The sequence below is a fragment of the Diadema antillarum genome, unplaced genomic scaffold (genome assembly GCF_040938485.1).
Source record: "Diadema antillarum isolate AM-2024a unplaced genomic scaffold, OU_Dant_1.0 seq00001253_RagTag, whole genome shotgun sequence".
Classification (NCBI taxonomy): Eukaryota; Metazoa; Echinodermata; class Echinoidea; order Diadematoida; family Diadematidae; genus Diadema; species Diadema antillarum.
The window spans coordinates 482,978-506,685 of record NW_027272039.1 but is presented as its reverse complement, the minus strand read 5'-3'; the positions used below and the strand labels follow the sequence as shown (position 1 = coordinate 506,685).

The 23,708-nt window shown below is 39.0% G+C and overlaps 1 protein-coding gene across 1 annotated transcript; it reads right to left on the bottom strand.

Moving 5' to 3' along the window:
- Positions 1–1,291: 1,291 nt before the first annotated feature.
- LOC139745332 (deoxyhypusine synthase-like) lies at positions 1,292–17,880 on the bottom strand. The gene is made up of 8 exons (XM_071655732.1): positions 17,503–17,880; positions 7,710–7,868; positions 7,029–7,247; positions 6,212–6,298; positions 4,899–5,010; positions 3,828–3,931; positions 2,990–3,121; positions 1,292–1,389 (listed from the first exon to the last, which is right to left on the bottom strand). The coding sequence occupies exons 1-8, from the start codon at positions 17,878–17,880 to the stop codon at positions 1,306–1,308; spliced, it is 1,275 nt and encodes a 424-aa protein (XP_071511833.1). The 3' UTR covers positions 1,292–1,305.
- Positions 17,881–23,708: the final 5,828 nt, after the last annotated feature.

Below are 23,708 nucleotides of genomic sequence, written 5' to 3'. Positions count from 1 at the left end.
TCCATTTTGTTTGCGAGGCACAGAGGCTTTGACAGAGCTTAGAGTCATATACACTGGGAAAGAGAAACCCCATCATATTTTTATGTTCACCTTTACTTTACTACTGTATCTACAGTAAAATCTATAACAAACCAGTGTAAGTTTTTATCACAATCAGACTACAATATGAGGAAGATAGAATTTCAATAAATGATATTTTCACTCAACAAAAGTGTCGACCACAACCACATTAAAGGACAAGTTCACCTTCATAAACATAAGGATTGAGAAAATACAACAATATTAGTAGAACACATCAGTGAAAGTTTGAGGAAAATTGGACAATCGATGCAAAAGTTATGAATTTTTTACATTTTTGTGTTGGAACCGCTGGATGAGGAGACTACTACAGCTTGTGAGTCATATGCGTACAACAGTATAAAGAAAATATAAAAGAAAATTCGACATATTTTCACTTTTTTCGCATAATAAAAGAGCAATTGACTTGCCTCTTTCTAAAGGCAGGGGGAATAATATTACCCATAACATTTATCGGTAACGAGTCAGGGGAATGTGTACTTTTTTCAAAAGATGGAATTTTGTGAAATTCTCTTTATATTTTCCTTATATTGTTGTACGCATGTGACATCTAAGTTATTCATACACTGCAGTAGTCTTCTCATCCAGCGGGTACTGCAAAAAAACTTCAAAAATTCATAACTTTTGAACGGATTGTCTGATTTTCCTCAAACTTTCAATGATGTGTTCTACTAATATTGCTACATTCTCTCAATCCTTATGTTTATGAAGGTGAACTTGTCCTTTAAATGCAAACTGAATCAAGTGATAAAACGTCATCTCCTCAAGTCGTTCACTGAATCTTAAACAAAGTTATGACACATTCTCTATTTTTTAATGAAAATGAATTAACATAATCAAATGAATTAAACTATCATATTTCGTCTGTTTATGGTACGACTGTTCGCACTTTCTCAAATCAGCATTACGAACCAAATCTCCATCATTCTTTCCATGAAAACATGAAGATATATTATACTGCAACCTAAGCAATGAACTCAATTTTGAACCGATTGTTCTGAATTTTTTCAGCGTTGTTTGATTAGAGCTCTATACTGTTTTATTTTTTTTTTTTAAATAAAGTCAGCTTGGAAATGAAGTGGAGATTTCCCAAAAATTGTGGAGAGCGTGGGCAATCAAAGGAACCATACTGAAGGAACAAGTTACAAAGAGGTGATTCATCTATTCATAGCAATGGCCATTGCACGGCTTGAGTCTCTTCTGCCCGACACGCAGCTGGAAGATGTCTCAGTTTGAGTCTGGAGGATAGACTAGTTTCGCAAAAGTTTCCGCGACGAGGAATGGCAAGAGGAGGGAGGCTTCTCCATGTATCTAGGAAAGCGTTAAAAAATGGATTGAAGTATTAAAGATAATAATGAATACATATAAGATTTAAAAAAAATGTGATGCATTACAGTGTATTCCCGTTACAACGAACACGTTTATAACGAAATTCCGGTTACAATAAAGTAAAAACTCAGGCCGCAACATTATCCATTCTATGTATTTCTATTGTTTATTTGTTCGGTTATAACGAAATTTCGATACACTTATAACGAAAGGAAACTGTCAGTCCCGAAGACTTCGTTTTAACGGGAGTCCACTGTATTATAGCGTCCAACAATTTTGAATGGTTGCATCAAATTTTCAACTCGTCACTCGTCTTCTTCAGGGTTTTGGACAGTATACAATAATATGCATAAAAATTAATATGTTTTTTTTTTCATATTTGCTTGCTTTTTGCATATTTGTCTTTTTTCCCTTTCTGGCCCAAAGTGCTCTCAGCGATTCCTAAAGGCAAATATCGAGTTATCACAGACTGCACGTGTTTGTGCGAACCCATGCCTGCAGCTAAATGCGGTGGATTTAGATGAGGAATTCATCAAGCAGTACAGCTATGAAATTGTCATAAAGAATATCAATTATAAACAAGGCATTTCTTCTTTTTTTTCTGAATGTTCCTCGACATACTTATAGATATGATCTCTGGTACACTCTATTTCAAAGTAATTGGGCTTTAATAGGAAGGTCCGGGGTTTTTTTTCCACAGGTGTGAAAACAGAGAGAGATAGTTTGGGCTACAACAGTAATTGGCATTGGACAACTGTTTTCCACGTTGTGGAGATTTCATTCACACGGACAGAAATATGAAGAAGATGAAGAACGAAAGGTGTAGAGAAGGAGGAGCACACAGCAAGGTGAAGAAAAAGAGAGACAGAGATGGAGAAAGAAAGAGATAGAGATGGAAAAAAGAGAAAGACAGAGATGGAGAAAAACAGAGATAGAGATGGAAAAAAGAGAAAGATAGAGATGGAGAAAAAGAGATAGAAATGGAAAAACGAGAGATAGAAATGGAGAAAAAGAGAGACGGGCATGGAAACAAAAGAGATATAGAGATGGAGAAAAACAGAAATAGAGATGGAGAAATAGATAGACAGAAATGGAGAAACGAGAGATAGAGATGGAAAAACGAGAGAAAAGGATGGAGAAACGAACGATAGAGATGGAGAAAAAGAGAGATAGAGAGAGAGAAAAAGAGAGAGAGAGATGGAGAAATGAGAGGGAGAGAGATGAAGATAATGAGAGAGAGAGAGGGAGGGAAACGAAAGATAGAGATGGAGAAAAAGAGAGATAGATAGAGAGGGAGAGAGATGAAGAAAATGAGAGAGAGAGAGGGAGAGAAACAAAAGGTAGAGATGGAGAAAAAGAGAGATAGAGAGGGAGAGAGATGAAGAAAACGAGAGAGAGAGAGAGGGAGAGAAACGAAAGATAGAGAGGGAGAGAGAGAGAGATAGATAGATCGAGAGAGATGGAAGAAAAGAGAGATAGAGATAGAGAAACGTGAGATAGAGAGGGAGAGGGAGAGAGGGTGAAGGAGTGAGAAAAAAAGAGAGAAAATAATTAGGACATTGTCAGGAAAAAGACATGATACCTTGACAGCGTTGGCAGTTGGTTTTATCTTGCCCCACGATACGGCCTCCTCGGTCCGGGCCCCGGAGTCTGAGCCGTCAAACTCGTGGCCGGTGTTGAGGTACACGGCGTAGTCGGCGCCCGCTGGTTCTCGCTAAAAAACAACAACAAAAAAACAAAAAACAGAAAAAGCAAATTCATGGAATTCTTCCGTAGAGATGTTTTCATTGCAACTGATTGACAGATTGCCCTATATCGACGTAAATAAGCACTGAATTGATCAGTGTTTTAGTAGTAGCCATAATAAAAATCATGGGCGTACCACGGGCGTATCATGGGCGATCAATATTATTCAGTGATTATTTACGTCGATGTAGGGCAATTTGTCAATCAGTTGCAAAGAAACAAGCAAAGTAATTATAAGGGCTACTGAAAATGAATTTTGTCATTAGCATTGCTGGCACACCTAGCCAACATTCAATGACGTAAAATGTCACTTATGTTCTGAAGCTGCGGTAAGGAGAGGATTTTTTGTTGTTGCTTTTTTCAGAGCGATTGAAAAACCATGATTATGGAGACGTCTATTCCATTCGGCTGAAAGTCCATATAAAATGAACGAATATGACACGGTGGAATAATATCACCTTTTTTTTAATGTTTCTATTTTTCGATTTCGATTTTGCTGTGGTTGTTGTTGTTGGTTTTTTTTAAATAATCATATAGATGAGCCGCAGTCATAATCTTTGCGTCGTAGGGGTCTACAGCAATTCCCTACATCCATTCAACATTGCATTTGCCCGTCTGCAATGTGTACATAATTATGTACAATTATGTAACATGTAATTGTAATCTTAACTCACATGTGCGTTGCTGTTGCAGATGTGATGCTTGGCTACGCCTCCACCGGCCGTTACAATGCCGGTATGATACGAGTCCTGCGCATGACGGATGATTCGCACGATATCTGAAAAAAAAAAGACAGCAGGATTTAACTTGAGAGGATGAGTTATATTCCCCCCCTTATAGTTCCAGGCGGAAAACAGAAACGTAAACATCCGAAGCACTCCTCTGGTTTTTCATTAACCTTTATTCGTCATTTTTGCCACTGAAGAAGATAGTGCTGAACCGGAAGCTCAGCAGACCCCTTTGCTTCCTTTCTAGCCTTTATTTGAATATATCACACCCCTGGCAAAATAGGAAGCTTGATAGATTTGGGACGCGGACGTTAAGACGACTATTGCGTTGGCCGTTCTCCTCTCTCCCATGCGTCGTGTTGCAAAGTAGCTTTAGATCTCGCGTAGACGCAGCCTATACGAAGTAAAATGGCGTCCCCATTTTATGCTCATTGTACCAAGTTATTAGCTCTCTGCGTTGTGAATTTGAGCGAACGCTAAAATGACCCAGCAGAACTGATATGAAAACTCAGACGACGCGAGATCGATTTTGATAAGCGGTCTTGCGCATGCGTAGAACAGGGTCTTATTCCCTCTTAATGTCCGAGTCGTAAATCTATAAAAGCTAACACACATTTTACTAATCTGAAACAAAAATGCGACGATACCGATAAGGTCGGTGGAGTTAGCTCAGTCGGTATCGCTTCTGCCTCACGATCTGAAGGACCCCGGTTCAATTCCCGGGTCCCACTGAGCAATGTTGTGTGTAATCATACCATCCCCTCAAGTAAGAGGCAAAATACTCTGTCCCTCTGATAGGACATAAAATGGAGCTCCCGTGTGTGAGAGAGTCATAACTCATGCACTTAAAATATCCCGCTTCATTTATTCATCGCACAGAGCAAGGTGTTTAACCCGTTGAAGTGGTCCCGCCTCACATCCAACTGGACCCCACGGAAGACCAGCTATTGCAGCTGAATATGAGCCATCCAGCCCTCTTCTCAGATGGAAATGAAGCAAACAAACGAACAAACAAACCTTCCGAGATGTCGACGCGAAGATGGCGACCCGGGTTGCGCTGCTTGAAGTAGAGTAGCTCATCACCCAGTCCCCCGTCAGTCAGAGCTGGACAGAACACCGGGATGTTGTTCTGGTGGTCAGGTCAAAAGTTACACCCCATATTTGAAATAATAACAAAGTAAAGCAGAACCGAGCAAAGTAAAACAAACCAGAATACATCAACACAAACGAAATAAAGAAAGTACGCCAGTTAAGCCAGCTTCGGGAAATATCAACTCGGCGTAAATATTCAGAGCTTTCCTCTTATTTTCGTCCAAACATAGTTTACGGAAAATAGTTGTAATAACGACTTGTTATACAATGACTTGTTATTCATTCAAGACTGTGCTTGTTAGGCCTATATACGAGCACATTTCAGCGTTGGAGAATATTTATCATCCCAGAAATGTATAGGCGCAACCCTCATAGCTCCGTTGATTTGTGGTACCCCACTTTGATAAATTTGACGTTCCTGTCGATAAGTCTGGTGAGTATAGATCCAGGTTTCATCATACAAAGGATTCACAGGACAGAGTGGATCGGTGAGAACTGGATGCGCGAGTTTAACTTTGGAACTGTTTAAACCCACGAGCGCAGTGAGTGGGTTTTAGACTGTTCCAAAGTTAAACGAGAGCATCAAATTCTCACTGATCCACGAAATAGGCCTGTGCATAACTTGTGTTATAAAATGGGCCCGTAAATTCATGAAATACTACTCTTGTACAACCATTTTCCCCATCATGCGTCCGGTACACCTACTACACTACACAAGACTTGAGCCATGCGTTCGGATTTTACCGGACGCATGGCTCATTGTGGATCAGTAAAAATCAATGCATGACAATTGACCGATCAGATTGCAGCGTTTCTAAAGCTCATTTTATAAAATACTATGATCTCACTCACTCGTAGTTCCCCACAAACCAACGGGAGCTGGGACCTCTCAACCTTCGAACCTTCACCAACAGAAACGTGTGGCTTCATCGATATTCTCGATTCTTTATACTTTATTCTGTCAATTGACTTATTCTGAATTATCTTTCTCTCAGTTATCATTACTGTTGTTATTGTTATGATGATGATTGATATTATCATTATCATTACTATTATTATTACTACTAATATACTACTATTGCTATTATTATTATCATTATTACTTTTATTATTATTACCATTGTTGTTCTTGTTTCCGTTATTACTACTATCATCATCATTATCATCATCATACACAGATATATTCATTTGGACAGAGAGGTAGGGAAAGGGAGAGAGAGCGCTGCTAGCTAACCAACCTTGTATGCCCAATAATAGACGGAAGATTCTTCGTTGATTTCTTTGCCCATTCTTGCGATCATCTTCGATGGAGTCCAGTTGAAACCCTGTATGCAGTCAACAATAAGAGAAAGAGATGTCACAACAACAACAACAACAACAAACAACTGATTCACTTCCCTTGCGCTTGAAGAATTCATGGAGCAAGGTGATGCATATGGCCTATATTCTCTGATATGATAATGGAGACTTCATGAACTGTTTTGTACACATCACATCAGAACTATCAGAACACATAACACCAAACCAAAACCTAAAAGAACCTACATGCCTGTAAAAGGTTGTCTCCCTGACCCACCCTTCTTAGAACACTTTGACACCTAATTCTTCACATAATATGAATGATACAGTAAACACCAAACACCCAACCGTATACGCTCAACACCGGTGTCATCCCACGAGACCGACACCTACGACTCATATAGCCCACGAGTCATACAGCCATGAGTTATAGACATTGGAAAAAGGACCATGTTTCACATAGCCCACGAGTCATGCAGCAAATCAGTTCTACTCTAGGCAAATAAGGCCCTTGAGTTCGATATCAGGCAAGTAAGGCCTGGCCATGAGTTCAATATCACGACACGAGGCTTAAGTGTCCGTCTCGCGGGCCTTGCTTGCTCAGTGTCGAACTCATGGGTTGTATGGTTCGTGGGCTGTATAGCTTGTGTGCCGCACGACTCACGGGCTGTATGACTCGTGGGCTTTATGACTCGTGGGTGTTGGTCTCGTGACATGCTCCCGCCGCCACAGCACCGCAACACTTCCTACACTCACATGGTTCTCCTGTTCATTCATCATATCCTCCAGGACGGGCTGAAGAAAGTCCGTGAAGTGGTAGTAGAGGCTTTCAGGAATCAGTAAGTTCCCGGCACGGTTAAGACGCCGATTAAACAGCTCCTCACCGTTCTCCTCAAAGCTCGCGAGGTAGTAATCACCGAAACACTTAATGAAGTCCTCTTCGATACCACCTGCCGTAGTGACAATGCAGTCGACCTCGATTTGGCAGAAGAGGAATATCATTATGCTTCTCATTTCGAGAATAATTATAGAATTGTACAAATATTTAACTTCTCATTGGAACATCTTTGGCATATAAACTTAAAGTATAGAGCACGACATTTTAGATGAAATTTCACAAAGAATGATCACAATAGATATTTATTTTTGATATTGACAATATTGATGATAATATCATTTAGTTTGTACATATTATCATATATTATATGCTGTAAAACGAGGACTGTTCGCGTGCATTTTAATTTCGCGAATCTTGGCTCTCGAGAAATTCGCGAAAAATGCACGTGAAAGTTCATGTCTACACTATGCGCACTGAATGTTAGAGGCAAAACTTCATGCCGCAAAAATATCGTGTTTTACAGAGTGTAGTAGTAGGCCTACATGTATATCATAATCATTCGGTCAATAACCAGAAAGTATAATCTATCCCAAACTCACCAGATTGTGTTTCGCGAGAAAGCAGATAACTTCTCTCAGACCACTGGTGATGATGCTTGAGGTGTAGCCCAGAAATATGGTGCAGTTCGAAATCTCCCTCCCGCAAGCCGCTCTCCGTTCCGGTTCCTCATTGGTCAAAGGCTCGGCTCTCTTATTGAGCTGATGGTCATCAAACAAACAAGCGAGCAAATGAACAAAGAATAAAACATACTAAAAGCCTACAATTAAATGGAACCACCCTCGAATGAAAACTGATAAAACGAATAAGATGATTGGCAAGCTGAGTGACAATTTGTTTGATGGAAGAGGATGCACATGCCCTATATGCTGACGCCCGAGTTGTATCAAGTGGTTGATGAGGCTACTACTAAAACACTGATTAATTTGGTGCTTTACGTCGTTGTAGAGCAATTTGTTATTCAGTTGCAATAAAGTTAAGTAAATCTTACAAAAAGAAAAGAAATACTGATCCATAATTAACTTAATTTTTGTTTTAAATGATTTGTCGACAATGGATTATTTGAGCTCATCATCTTCCTGCAACCATCAAACGAAGCAGGATGCTTTTCTCGTTTTTAAAGACTTGTGCACTGGAGTTGAAGACCGTGACTGTAAGCTACTTATTTCGCGTGATCATAAGATATTCGTGCTCGTTACGTTGATTCTCTTCGCAAATAGAAGTGTTCTTTATAAATTTGGTCCATGACACACAATTTGTATAAATGTGTCCACACATTTGGTACCCTGCTACAATACTGCAGGTTAAAATGCTACAATACTGCAGGTTAAAAGGAAGTGAATTCAAACACTTTTGCGTGTCAGGATTAGAATTTCGAAGAGGAAACATAATTCACTGCGATAGTGGACCATACATTTTACTGATGTTTCCAAATCGATGGACAACTTTTTCCTCCACAGACATATTAGTAGAGCAGATAAGCCGAAAAATTGTGCAAAATTTGAATAAAGCATGAAACTTTCACCAGTGCTAGTACATGTTATAAGATTCATTTTAAGATCGGGAGGTAAGTCTGAATTGACCTCTGATGACCTCCAAAGGTCAATGACCTCAAAATTTGATAAAAATAGTTATTTTGCATCATTGATGAATGTTAATGGTAATGATGTACTAAAACTCATTTTTTGTTACAGTGGAATTGTCTTCATGTTCCATAGAACCCTGACAGGTTTCTACCTTTGACCTCTGACCTCCAGAGGTCAATGACCTCAAAATATCAGACTATTGATATTTTGTCACTGATTAATGATAAGCACGGCAATGATGTACTAAAACCATGTTTGTTTGCTTTTTTACAGTGGATTGCCTCAATGTTCCACCGATCCTTTACAGGTTTTTACCTTTGCCCTTTGATGACCTTTAGAGGTCAATGACCTCAAATTATCAGAATGTTGATAGTTGGTGCAATTGGTTGATGATAAACATGATAACGATGTCTTAAAAATTCATTTGTGTTACAACTGAATCGCTTTCCTATTCCTCAGATCAAGGAAGATTATTTACACGTCTCTGCCTTTGACCACCGAGGACTGTGACAGGTCAATGACCTCAAAATATCAGAATATTGATATTTGACGTATATTCAATGGTTAACCATATATCTGGTGTGCAATCATGCATTATGCTATTAGCATTTATGCTACAATAGAAGTGTCTTCTCATTCCACAGAACATTGGTTATTACCCTGTGTATATCCAACTTTGGCATCGAAGGACAATGTGAGGTCAGACTTTTAGAATATCAAAATTTGTGTATAGGATTACAAATATTGATGTTTGGCTTCATTGGTTTAATCCTATAAATTTGATCATGTACAAATCACGCCTTGACGTTATAATCAAAGCATGTATGCATATTCCACAGAGTATAGTTCATAATAAAAGGTCCCAGGAATATGAGCGGTCAATTACTTCAGAAATGAAGCTTAGGCCTACGTGTCTTCAGCGATGGCAGTGACCTCAAATATGATATTTATGTTTGGGTTAGTTATGCAGCCTAGCTTGCATGAAATCATGTGCAACATTATCCAATTTGCACTGGACAAAATTTGTACGCTTAAACATGGAAGGTGGGGAGAGGAGTACCATATTTTGGGTTGATGCTTAAGTGAACAGGCATATGGCAAAGTCCCTTGAACTGGATGAAAGGGTGAAAGATGCTAACCAGAAAACAACAGGCCCACCTCATCAGGTGTACGTCACAAGTCAAACAACTCAAGAGTCGTACAGCCCATGAGTTACGCAGCCCACGAGTCATACATCCTGTGACCAAAACACTAGATGAACAAGGTCCATGAGCTCGACATGAAATATCGAGTACCTGGTACCTGGTATAATAGGCCCACAAGCTGTGCGGTCCGCGAGCTCGACACTCGAGGAAAACTTGGCTCACGGTACCAGATTAATTATGTATTTCAGAGAGCTTAATCTATTCAGCGTATAGGTCTTGTGGACCTCTCCCCCCCCCCCATGTGTCAGACTCTTATGGGATTGGTTTGCCTAAACTTAGCGTCAAGCTCATGGGCAATGCTACCTAGTTTCGAGCTCGTGGGCTGCTGTATGGTTCCAATTAATGATTCATGGTCCTGGAGCATACAGTGACGTCATGGACCATCTGGAAAACGACATACTGTGAGGCCTAACATGCATTCCACAGGAAGTAATCCTGTGTCTTACTATTGTCATCCAGTTAAGTTTAGGTCGTTAAGTCAGGCAACTTGGGGCATTTTTTTTAATGACATCTTTAGGTACCTCACTTTCAAATAGGAGTGCAACTATACTATTTGCTCTAATTGTCTTCTTTATACTCGATACTCATTAACTGGCCAAGAGTTGTGCCCCCATGCTCAAATATTGCTTGTTTCCAATATGGCCGCCATCCGGTTTGCATCCAATGTGTGAATCAGGGTACGCTGGCAGCGGGTAATATCACCTGAATGATCCGGTTAAAACTCTCTGCCAGCAATTAGTGATGATTCAGTGTAACCTCCTGCTGAAATTGGACTAGATGTATACCCTCGATCTCTTTCAAGACAGGGCAGCATCTGCGTCTTCAGTGAAGCACGCGATTGAGCTTGTACATTGCACGGGTCGGCACACAGATCTCCACCACGACTTAACTGGATCAAGGAGCTTCAAACACAGCTCCTTGACTGGATAGACATCCTGAGGTCAGACCAGCGTTCTCCAGGTGCACAGCCACTGTATGCGATCATCAGAGTCTTCCATTGGCAATAGTTGTATCTAAACAGTTTGGGGAAGGCAAACTTGTCTCTCTGATGAGTACATTGCACATAGAGTACAGGATGAAGAAAGCTTCTTTTTGACTCACGGGATAGGCTACAATCTTTTCTCACGCAGAGGTTCTGAATTATCGGGTCGTGCTCAGTCTGCACTCAGTGAGCTGAACACCATATCAAGTAGGGGGCATCCCACGAGACCAACACCCACGAGTCATACGGTCCACGAGATCGACATCAATAATAGGTCCATGAGTCATACAGCCCACGAGTTATACGGCTCAGGAGTCATACAGCCCATGAGTTCGACACTACGCACAAAAGGCTCATGAGACCGACACAAAGCAAACATAGCCCACGAGACCGACACTAAGCAATAAAGGCTCACGAGACCGACACTAAGCAAAGAAAGCCCACGAGACCGACAGTAGGCGAAAAAGGCCCACGAGACCGACACTAAGATAAAAAGGCTCACGAGACCGACACTAAGCAAAGAAAGCCGACGAGACCGACAGTACGCAAAGAAGGCCCACGAGACCGACAGGATAAACAGCGCCATCTACATGTCAATCACCTGTACAGGGTGTTCCATGAACGGAAAAATAACATACTGGCGGATGTAATTTCGTAACGCTATCAATTGAAAGATGGATGAACGTCATCAAATATGTATTTCTACATACCTCGGGGGGGGGGGGGGGGCAAGTGTGTCATGGAGCGACATTGTAGACAAGTAGACATTGTAGACAAGTAGAAAAATTGAATTGTATTCTTCATGGCCCCGCCCCCCCCCCCCAAAAAAAAAAAAAAAAAAAAAAAGAAGAATTAGTATTCTTCATCCCCCCTCAAAAAATAAAAGAGACAAAAAACACAAATGAATTTAAAAGAGGACAATAACGATGTATGGATTAATTTTAGAGCTTTGATAATGTCATCGTGCTATTCTAATAGGCTTTCCCAGTTTTTGGCTAGAAGATGGACAAGATATAAATTTTCCCTCTTCTCTTTCCCGATGCACTACTTACTTATTCTATTTTAGATATTCTACCCTCCTGCTTTGACGTTTTGCAGTACGATCTATCTGTAATTTTCTCTGTAACTACAATGTAATTCTACTGAAACGTTTTATATCGCAGGGATTCACCTCAATTTTGTGGCTTGTGTTATTCTCCTCCGAACAGTACATTTTATTGTGAAATACAATAGCTGTTTTCATGGATGCATCTGGGTTTTTTTTCCGGATACCTAACGCTACCTTTATGGACGATTACGTTTTTTTTTTATTTTTTATTGATACTAAATCTACACCATCGCAGGTTTATTGTGGAAAGATCTGTTACACACTTTTACTGTACTTTGTTAATTTTTTTTTCACAAACACACACCCATGCAAACACAATTAAAGATCCTGATCATTTCGGGGGGGGGGGGGGGGGAACTGATGGGGTAACACCCTGCCGGAGATGGCAACTCTTCTTTTCCATCTCTCGTATCTTCCTATGCTATTATCAGAACACCCTATACAATTTCATGGTCTATGGGTGGCGCTGTTCATCCTGTCGGTCTCGTGGGCCTTCTTTGCTTAGTGTCGGTCTCGTGAACCTCTTTTGCGTAATGTCGGTCTCGTGAGCCTTGTTTGCGTAGCGTCGGTCTCGTGAACCTTAAGTGTAGTGTCGGTCTCGTGGGCTTTGTTTCCTTACTGTCGGTCTCATGAGCCTTTTGTGCGTAGTGTCGGTCTCGTGAGCCGTATAACTCCTGGGCTTATTTTACTTGATGTCGAACTCGTGGGCTTTATTCACTCAGTGTCGAACTCGTGGGCTGTATAACTGTGAGCTGTATGACTCGTGGGCTGTATGACTTGTGAGCTGTATAACTTGTGGGCTGTATGACTCGTGGGTGTCGGTCTCGTGACGTGCACCCATCAAGTATACGTGTGCAATGATTGTGTGTAATGCTACGGGAAAACGCATGGAGAAATCAAAATGCATGTTTATGTATTTTACTTGGAATCAGTTCCCGTCTGTTGTCTTCATCAATCTTGCAATGTTGTTGTTTATTATTTTCCCTCTCCATCACGAGTATGATATATGGAACGTGTTGATCATTTCACGTGATGTTGTTGTGATGTCGGAAAGTGCAATGCTGTATTGCAGGTGGCCTATTGCAGGTGACCTTCAATTTGTTTTTCACATTATATTGACATGTTTAACAGACTGTTACTCACCAAGATGCCTCTTGAAATGTTTTGAAAAACTTCTCCTTGATTTCACACGAGCGGATGATTATCAGTTGTCTTTCTGCTATCATCGTGTGTGAAACAAAGTATTGTTTCTCTTCAAAAGATAGCGCGCCCATTAATCTGCACTAAGACATTCCAACCCACCTCCAGCCTAGACATCCGTAGGTGTTGTGGTGTAGAGCGGGATCTGAACATCTCTCATGAACTGAGACTTCTCTTTTCTTTTCTTTTCTTTTCTTTTCTCCACTAACAATGTGAAACAAAGTATTGTTTCTCTTCAAAAGATAGCGTGCCAATTAATCTGTACTTAGGTTGGTGCTCTAAACAAGACATTCCAACCCATCTCCAGGTTAGACATCCGTAGGCATTGTGGTGTAGACATGGTAGAGCGAGACTTCTCTTTTCTTTTCTTTTCTTTTCTCCACTAACAATGTGAAACAAAGTATTGTTTCTCTTCAAAAGATAGCGTGCCAATTAATCTGTACTTAGGTTGGTGCTCTAAACAAGACATTCCAACCCATCTCCAGGTTAGACATCCGTAGGCATTGTGGTGTAGACATGGTAGAGCGAGACTTCTCTTTTCTTTTCTTTTCTTTTCCCCACTAACAAATAAGTTTAGCGGTAAACATAGAAGCATTCGCACATACTGTTTACATTTCCCATCACTTGCTTTTAACATTGGAATTTTCACGTACACATTTTCCCTAGAATTTTGCCAAGAACTTTTAAACACGTACAATACATGTTCAAAAGAAACCATTTGGTTCATACATAATTTGATTAAAGGGGCTTGCTTATCACCGTCCATGTACTCGAACAGTTTTCGCTAAAGATACAAGTGTGTTTATAGAACTGCAAACAGTAGAATGATTTGCCCCTTAACAAATCAGACTACATCTCTTCATGTCTTCAAACGTAAGTTAAAGTCATTCCTCTTAAACGATTTCTCTCTTGTATACTTAGTATATATATATATATATATATATATATATATATATATATATATATAAACACCTATTGTCCTACTTTAACGGGGGGGGGGGGTCGACAAATTACTCAAATCCGATTAAATTTATTGATGTTTTCCTGGAAAAGAATATGGCGTATAAATCAATCCAATTGAGATATATCATTGGAATCGCCAGCGCAATATCTTTTTTTTTTTTCATTTATAAGAAATATATCGCATTTGTCACTTGCTGCCTTTTTTCCAGGGTGGGGCGGTACAGGTTTGTCAGATCTGCAAGTGCAGTATATACAGTGTAATTTCTTCCCCGTGGACATGGTGACATGCACTTCACAATTCCATGTTCAATTTTCCTAAAGAGTACACCTAAACATAGGGGCGGTGGAATGTGTGTGTGTGTGTGTGTGTGTGTGTGTGTGTGTGTGTGTGTGTGTGTGTGTTTTCTAAGCGTGTGGGGGTGGGGGCTCCGGGGCAGTGGCAAGGGTCAATGGTCGATTTTTTAATTATGCATTTTCAGTATGCAGCAGACCAGGGCCCCGTTGCATAAAAGTTAAATTATGGTAACTTTGCCATCCAGTGGTAACTTCCATGGAATTCTTGATTTTGATTGGCTGTTGAGTATTGTTGCCATGGTAGTTACCACTGGATGGCAAAGTTACCATAATTGTAACTTTTATGCAACAGGCCCCAGGTCGTACGACCCTCCCATCCCCCCCCCCCCTTGCATATACACCCATGCTAGATAAGCTATAGATTGAGTAGGTCTTTCTAAAGAATGGCGCCAATCCGGGAAGGGAATTGTGCACAGTAACCAGCGGAACTATACCATTAGGTTTATAAACAAAGAACCGGTAAGTGTCTTGGTTATCACCAAATTCTTTCGTTAATTGCTGTCTTTTTTTCCTCTTTTTTTTTTTTGGATCAGGACAAATATATTCACTTTAAATAAAGGCAAATCTGCAGGTTGTACATAATGTCATCGGGCATCACCCGCCTCGCTAGCAAAAGACAAACAATTCGCTGTTATGTTGTATAATAATGTAAGCCTATTCAATGATACACAATGGATAGTCAAGGTGCTTCGTCACGGCAGAGAAGTGTTGCGGATAGCTATTATTTTGGGGATGCGACTTTGTTTATTCGCAAACTACCTGAGTATTCATTTATTGACTTTGTCTTCTTTGTTGGGTGGATAATGGCAATTGAGGATTTTCTTTTTGAATTCTAGGCTGAGGGGCGGATTTACATGCACAGATTACAGTACTTGTCGACAAAGTAAAATTGATGATGTTAGTTGTAGCACGAATGTTTGGTGATGATTGTGCATGACTATGATATAATGTTGATAACAATAATGATGATGATTATAATAATGAAAACAACAATGATAATGCAAGAAACCAATTTTATCCCAATGACATGTTATTTTTTCGGTCAGTAGCTTCTCTAGTGATAGTTTTGTCATGACCCGAGCATATTAGGGCGGTGATTTGGCTCAGTCTGTAGCGAGTCTGCCTTCAGATCCAAGGGTACCGGGTTCGATTCTCGAGTCTCACTGAGCAATGTTGTGTGTAAGCATTCTGTCCCCTCTAGTAGGAATTAGCAAAACACTTGATAGGACATAAAATGGAGGTTCCGTGTGTGAGCAGGGAGGTGAGACAAAACACCTCCCTGGTGTGAGTTAGCCACGACTCAGGCACGTTAAAGATCCCATTTCATTCATTTATCGCAAAGAGCATGGTGCTAACCCGGTAAAGTGGGCAGGTCCCCTTATACGCACCCACACAAGAAAACATGCAAAATGCTGCCGACTCCTTGTGTTCGTCCCAGGTGACTAGAAAGTCTGCAAACGGTATCAACCAGGCACATTGTGCCAAATGAAAACAAACAAACAAACAAAAAGACAAACAAACTCAAGCGTAGGCATTTAGCCCTTTATTTCATATTCATGGGCCAGGACGGAACAGCAGGTAAAATATTTTGTCAAATGATTATACAGGGTTTCAACACAAGGTACTAGGTGTTTCAAAAAACATTTCCCACTTTTGATCATTAATAGCTCAAAAGCTATTCATCCGATAAAACTGTCATTGATAGAAATAATAGCTGAATAGTGTACAATTTGGTTGAAGGTGATTTGAATGTGAAAGCATAAATCAGTTTCATTAAATCTAAGATTGATTTTGAAGTAAGGTTTCAGATTTTGGTCAAATTTTAACCCTCTGTACAAAAATTGAACCTTGCACAGGAACCAATAACGTGTATGTGAGTGTGTGCTGACAATGGCCCTGAACAATGGACATGCCTGAACCACCTGTTGACTAGGCGTCAGTCTCTCGTGCTCCCAGGCACATGAATGCTTAATCAATAATTCATGTGGATTGCCCTGGGCACTGCTAGTCTGGATTCATGCACGGTAAAGGGTAAACTGCATGCACATGGAAAAAGGAAGCACACGTTTCCATGTGCTTGCAAACACCACATTCCATTCCAGCTGGCAATCATTTTCAGTTTTTGCTTCACATATCACTAAATTTGGGATATGAATAAGCATAAATGATCTAAAGTTCCTACTTTTTAATACAACTGTCTACTAATTAAATAGTCTGACAAATTTTTCGCTTTTTGATAAAAAGAAATCATTTTTGGTGAAGAGTTCAGCAGCATTTATCATTGGGGCGATATGTTTCACAGTAGATTTATTTAAGGCTCCATTTACACAAGTGTATGCTCTAATTGATTTTCTTTGCTTCCTGTCACCATGTTTACGATAGAACAGAAGGTATTCATTGTAATTTCGTTTTTCAGAAGTAGGGAGAGCACTGTCGAGACCCAACGACAGTATCGGCAGGCATTTGACTTTACACAGATACTGCCAGAGGCTGAATAAAGACTAGTTGTGATAGTGGAATTTCTCATGAATAAATAATGAAGCATTCAAACCCTAACCATTGTTTAGGACCATTGTCAGGGTGTTAACCACACACTCCCATACACACCCATTGACCCCTGTGCAAAGTGAAATTTTGTACAGAGGGTTGAAAATAAAGCAAAATCTGGAACCTAACTGTGAAATTAATCATGGATTTCATGAAACTGATTTATGTTTTCATATTCAAACCACCTTCAACCAAATTGTACACTATTCAGCTATTACTCATATCAATGACAGTGTTATCTGATATATAGTTTATGAATTATTAACAATCAAAAGTGGGAAATGTTTTTTGAAACACCTAGTATCTCACTTAAGAGCACATTCTTTCATCATTTAGTATCATAGTGCTGTTATGGACAGATCTTAAAATCAATCGAAACGAAATTCTCACCATCTTATTGATTTCTTCCACAGCCGTGGCGAAGTTTGTCGCCTGGAATCCCGTCCTCTGCATGGCAGACAGAATCGCCTGGTGGTCGATGCCCTCCGCGAAGTCGTGCCCCTTCACGGTAACGGGTTCGCGCGACGTCGCCCCGGCGACATTCTCCTCGGCATCCCTGTTCACGCACTCGGGCATTTCCCGAATTACCGTCCCTCTCCTTGCCCGGTCCTTGACCGACGTGGCCGCGGCCGAGAACACGGACGATGACGACGACGGGGAGGAGAAGCATGGGAAGGTCGACGACAGAGAGGATGGCAGAGTCGATGACTTTTGTCCGCTCGAGCGAATGAGGTGGAGTCTAGATAAGAAGCGATGAACTGCTGCCATGTTTTAACGCTCGTCCTGCTTCTTCAATCATCAAGTATAGGCTGTCAGTGTTGACACCGTCGCTGAGGGTTTCTTTTTATATGAGGCCTGCAAGATGAGGTTTGACAAAGGCGGGGAAGTGAAACAAAAGAGTTATAAACGATATTTTTTTTTCTTTTGCTACGGCATCATTTACCACTCCGCCATTCATCATTCCCATATTTATGATTTGTATATAAATACAAGGATTGGTTTTCAAAATTAGAAAAGGTCAAAGCTATATTAAAGTTCTGGAGAATGAGAAATTTAACATTGTATGGTAAAGTGGTAATTATCAAATGATTGATCATTTCACAATTTTGTGTATGTAGCTTTAGTGCTACCATTTCCAGAGAAGTTCATTATGGAATTGAATAAATTGATTTATTGCGTTAAACAAATGAGTATATGAATATAAGAACGACCCAAGTCCATGGAAGATCATTTCGAGTAAACTAAAAAAAAACTTCATATCTTTTTTATTTGTCCAATAAAATTCTATTTAACTGTGATGGGAAGGCAACATTGTATATACAAATTAGAACATATATTATTATGACAATTAACATTTACAATAATTGTGGAGAGGCCATTTTGTGTGGTGGACTTGGGTCGTTCTTTGATTCATATGGACTTGGGTCGTTCTTTGATTCATATACATGATATTCTGCTATAGAGATGGGACAAGGATGAGAGAGGGCGCTATTATATGAATGTAAGAATGACCCAAGTCCTTCATTCTTACATTAATATAAGATTTAACTCATTCATTTCAGGCACTTCCGGGGGTAATTAGGATTTATCATTTACACACAAGATGAGTCCATGCATAAGCTACAATTTCCCATGTCAAACTGAACTTGGCCAAAAATTGGACTTGGGTCGTTCTTATATTCATATACTCAAATACATACTACTGAACGTTTTCGACGCGCACTCGTCGGAGTAGAACCGCACGTATGAAACAAGAAGCGCGAACATAACAATATAGACAAAACGAGCAAACCATTCAAGCGAAACAGTGCGTACGCTGATTGGCTGACGCCAACATGAGTCAGAATCTAAATCAAAAGAGCGCCAATGTGCGTACAAACTCCTTTTGTTGAACCACGAGTGATCTTTACAACTCGACGCATGCTCTCCGCAGAACGCAAGGATGCTATCCCTATCACACAAATGAAAATTGATTTATAATTTCCTTTGGAATTCTTGGAGAGAAAAGGTGAAGCGATCTGTTTTATTAAATCCTATTGAAGAAGGCGGTTTGAATATGTTTAATTAACATGCTCGATTTCAATCGTTGTATTTGTCGTGGTTCGCAAATTATCAAAATTGTCATTCAGACTCGCCATGGAAGTTCATGTTCAAATTTTGGGTCGAGAAAATAGGTCCAAGTCCTCTGATAATGAAAACGAACTGTTCATGTAAGGATATGTTAGCACTATGCACGAAGCATAAACTACATCGTTTCTACACTCATTGCTTACTTTCCTGGTGCGAATTAAGATATTATATTGATTTTCTTCGTGTGAGCAACATACTAGATGAAGTATTGTGGTATAACAGAAATATATGTTTTAATGGAAAAACTTTGTTTTTTGAAGACTGGCACAAGAAAGGTATCTTGACACTTAATGATGTAGTTGAAAATGGATGTTTTAAATTTCGCGAGTCAATTTGTTGTGCTCTCAATTGTGATAATTTATTAGTGGACTTTAAGTATCCAAAAATTAAAAAGGCAATTCCAAACATATGGGTGGAACGTATTAGAAGTAGATCAATGTGAAAACGCGCACAAAGATTACGATATTGATTTACATGCAATAAAGGACAATGATTATATCAGATTATCTAGAGCAACGTTGAAACAATTTCATAGTTTGTTATGTGAGAGTAAGAAAAGTGATCTAACTATACTGTTATATTGGAAAGACAGATTTGATTTGAGTACTGATTTTGATTGGAATACTGTTTTGAAACAAAAATTTCGAAAACTAAGGAACAACAAAGTTAAGCAATGCCACTTAAAGACATTACATCGTATTCTAGATATAATCTTTTCAAATGGAAAATTGTAAGTGACAATTTGTGTATATTTTGCTCTGAAACAGAAACCTTTAGTCATGCTCTTCTGCAGTGTCTTGAAGTGTCTATGTTTTGGAAAAAGATTACTGATTTTATTCAGTTCGCTTTTAGAGAAACAATTTTATTAAACGAGAAATTATTGATTATTGGAGTGAAATCAAAGAGTCCAAATGTAACAAATATAAATAAGATATTGATATATGCGCAGTATGCAATTTATAAACAATACATGATGCATTTATTTCAAGGGCATTCATATACAATAGTTTGAAAATATGGATTAGTTTTAGAAATGAAATATTGTTAGATAATGTTTCTGAGATTGTAACAAACATGATGAAATCATCTACTTGGTAACCAATGAAGAATCTGTACTTTTTGAGTATGTGCTCAATCATTGTTTAAAAAAAAAAGAAATCGCTTGATGTAAAGCTTTGGAAATGAATGAATAAAGTACCTCATAGTCTGTAGAGGGAAAAAAATGAATAAATACAAGGATGTTGATGAAAATTATCTCAGCCACATTAGCTCAACCCCCAACCAACGACAACGAAAAAGTAAGCAATTAGATAAACGACTGACCAGCTGGGTTTTCATTTATCGAGGGAAAGATCTCCATGTGTTTTTAGCGTGAACATATAAACCCTTTATTTACCTTATGAGTGCCGATTAGCACAGAAAACTTCATAATGCAGGGTAGTCTTTAAAAGCAGGGTAGTCCCATTCAGTGCCACAAAGGCCTGCTTTACAAGGGAGCCCTGCGTTGATATACATTACATTCAAGTGACATTACATGTGCACACAATAAAAAACAAGAACAAACGAACATAGATATAATACAGCTAAAGAACAATAGGTTCGTAAGAACATAAAACACATAAGAAAGAACATAAAACGAGCAGAGAAAATAGATATCTGAATAATTCATAGCTAGTGCAAAGGGTTCATATGAAATGAGAGATTGATGTTGGCGCACACGATTCTATTATGATCACCAAACTTCAAGATCTTACTTTCTAAATGATCGGCAGCACAAACTGTATAGTTTCCCGATTGTTTTCCTGATAGTGATACATGTACAGTCAGACCTGTCCAGAGCGGCCACCCAATGGAGATGAAACTAGTGACCGTTACAGACAGGTCTCCGACTTGTAGTGTCGAACAACTGCTAGAGCGATGATTTCCCAATATACACTACAACTGCAAATGCATTTTTCTTTATTTAAGAGAATTACTATCTTCTGTGCACATAGGTTTTTTTTTTTTTTGCTTATTTGTTTTTTTTTTTCTAAAGATTTCTCAAAGCGCCATCCTCTGTATCCAGGCTGGGTCAGAAGCGATGAGATCAAAGCAGGAAAGCGTATTATAGCATATATATATATATATATATATATGACGCTTTTGACAGAAACGAGCGCATAAATCATTCAACAAGCAATGAATGTCTATTGGTAGTAGGTCCACGGCAAAATACACTGAGTATGTTCAGGTTGATGGAATACTTTACCTCATAATGTATTTATAGAGCGGAAAATATGCCTGAATTTGAATACACTATCACATTTGTTTATTGCCATGGAGAAAATACAATTCACTTTTAGAAGGCAACAGAGCGAGCGAGTCCGAATTCATTGTGTCGAAAGTCATGCGTTACAGCGTGCTTTAGCATACCGTCTTCAAGGTCACAAACAGTCTATTTCCCCGAAGGCCGATATTCCGCCAAATTATACACACCCCATGTATTCCTGAGCCTAGAACCCAGTCTGCGTACATTAGCCCGCTCGGAGATAGCTCATGTTCACGTTACATAGGTACAAAGTATACCCCTCTCTGTTTTTTTGTTTTTTGTTTTTGTTTTGTTTTTGTTTGTTTTTTTTCTGAGTTGGCCGGTTAGGTACTTTACTCGTTTTCAAATCGACATTAGAAGATATTGCACGTATAGCTTGCCCAAAGTACTAGTATCAATCTATGGAATTCATCAGTCATGTTACAATAAAGCATGAACTTGTCGTATAGACCAGGGGGGTGTTTCATGAAACTTTTTGTCAGTGATTTACACTGACAACTGTTAAAAGCTACTGAAATCCTTGCGTCTGATTGGCTGAGAGCAAATTTGTCGGTGAAAACCTCCGACGAACTCGTTGATGAAATGCCCCCCCCCCGATTGTCCAGCAATTAATCATTAATTACCCAAACAATTTATTTCATTGTTTTGCAATGAATGTCATAACACCTTTTCTCATTATTATTGTAAAAACTCAGGTTTGTTGTCTGGTGGATGTGCTGACAAGTACTATTTATGATGATTACATGAATAATCATTACAACACGGATGCTTATCTCACCGAATGGCAATAATAGTTATAAATGACATTTATATTGCTCAGCTGTTATTGCTCACAGCAAAAAAAAAAAAAAAAAATAGTCATGACATTTTCAAACCTAGTAGGGTTTTTTTAAAAGTTGAGTTTCTAACCTGTCGTGAACTGTACAGCTGAATTTAAAAACCATGATACCTGTTCGTATAAAAATGATTTTTTTTTTCTCTGCTCGAGATGGAACACAGACTAATCTTATTTTCTGCTGTCATGTCGAGTAAGCCTCACGTTGGTTTCTGGTTAACGTCTTATGTTAAGGAAGTATAATTATGAAGAGTTTGATGGGAAAAGGAGTTAACTCCATTCGTGTTAAATTGAGATATTTGCGATTAAACCTGTCACCTAAAAGGAAAGAAAACGATAATCTAGAATTTGATGCATTTAATCATAACTTCAAGAATGTTCCTTGTTGTGTAACAACAACTGAAGTTCCACTGGTAAGGTTTTATTTTGTCATATCTGACGGTTGACTTGAATAATTCAAAATGTTGAAAATGTTGACCCGTCTTGCGATTAAAGTCTCCATATGCATAACATTTCAATTTGTTTGTAAACTGGGTGTAATGTTCATACACACTTCTGCAAACTTCACCTACCATACATTGCCCGTCTTTAACACATCTTTCTATAGTTTGTATGGGACAGTGCTTTTCATTCATGTACCACATGAAAAAAAAAAAGAAAAAAAGTTGTAACTGCAGATCATTTGGCCAAAAAGTGAAGTCGATATCATGCTGTTGGTGAGGATAGTACACGATAATAATTTATATAATGGTATCAAAACGAAGATTAAGTCTTAGTTTCTTTGTTTCATCCATTTTCAATGTTTATCAGTCAATCGATCATATAATTTCTTGTATATTACGTGTGGGGGGAATGCACCCTACAAGCTCAGCTTTATAGCATTCCTCCCCATTTCCAACATTTTCCTATACCTACAAGTTTTCTGTAAATGTATCCTTTACTTTGTATAATGAAAATTATGCACTGTATTCAATTCTTGTAATATATTTATATGTTTTTGTTGGAAATGAAAAATAAATGAATGAATGAATGAATGAATGAATGAAAATGAATGAATGAAAAAAGATAACGATTACGATAGCTACGTAAACCACGCTCATATTCAGTGTTACAGGCGTCGTCATAATTCAGCAATAAAGCAATACATCATGCAGGATGATAATAACATACTCACACCATAGAGTTACAACCGTTGTTGGTCCATGCTCACACACGCCCACATAAAATACTTCATGGATATACCAGAAGATCATAATCACTCTGTATACTTCGCTGTATTGTCCCTATACCAGGGAGGTGTTAGAAAAGGAGAGACAACTCCTG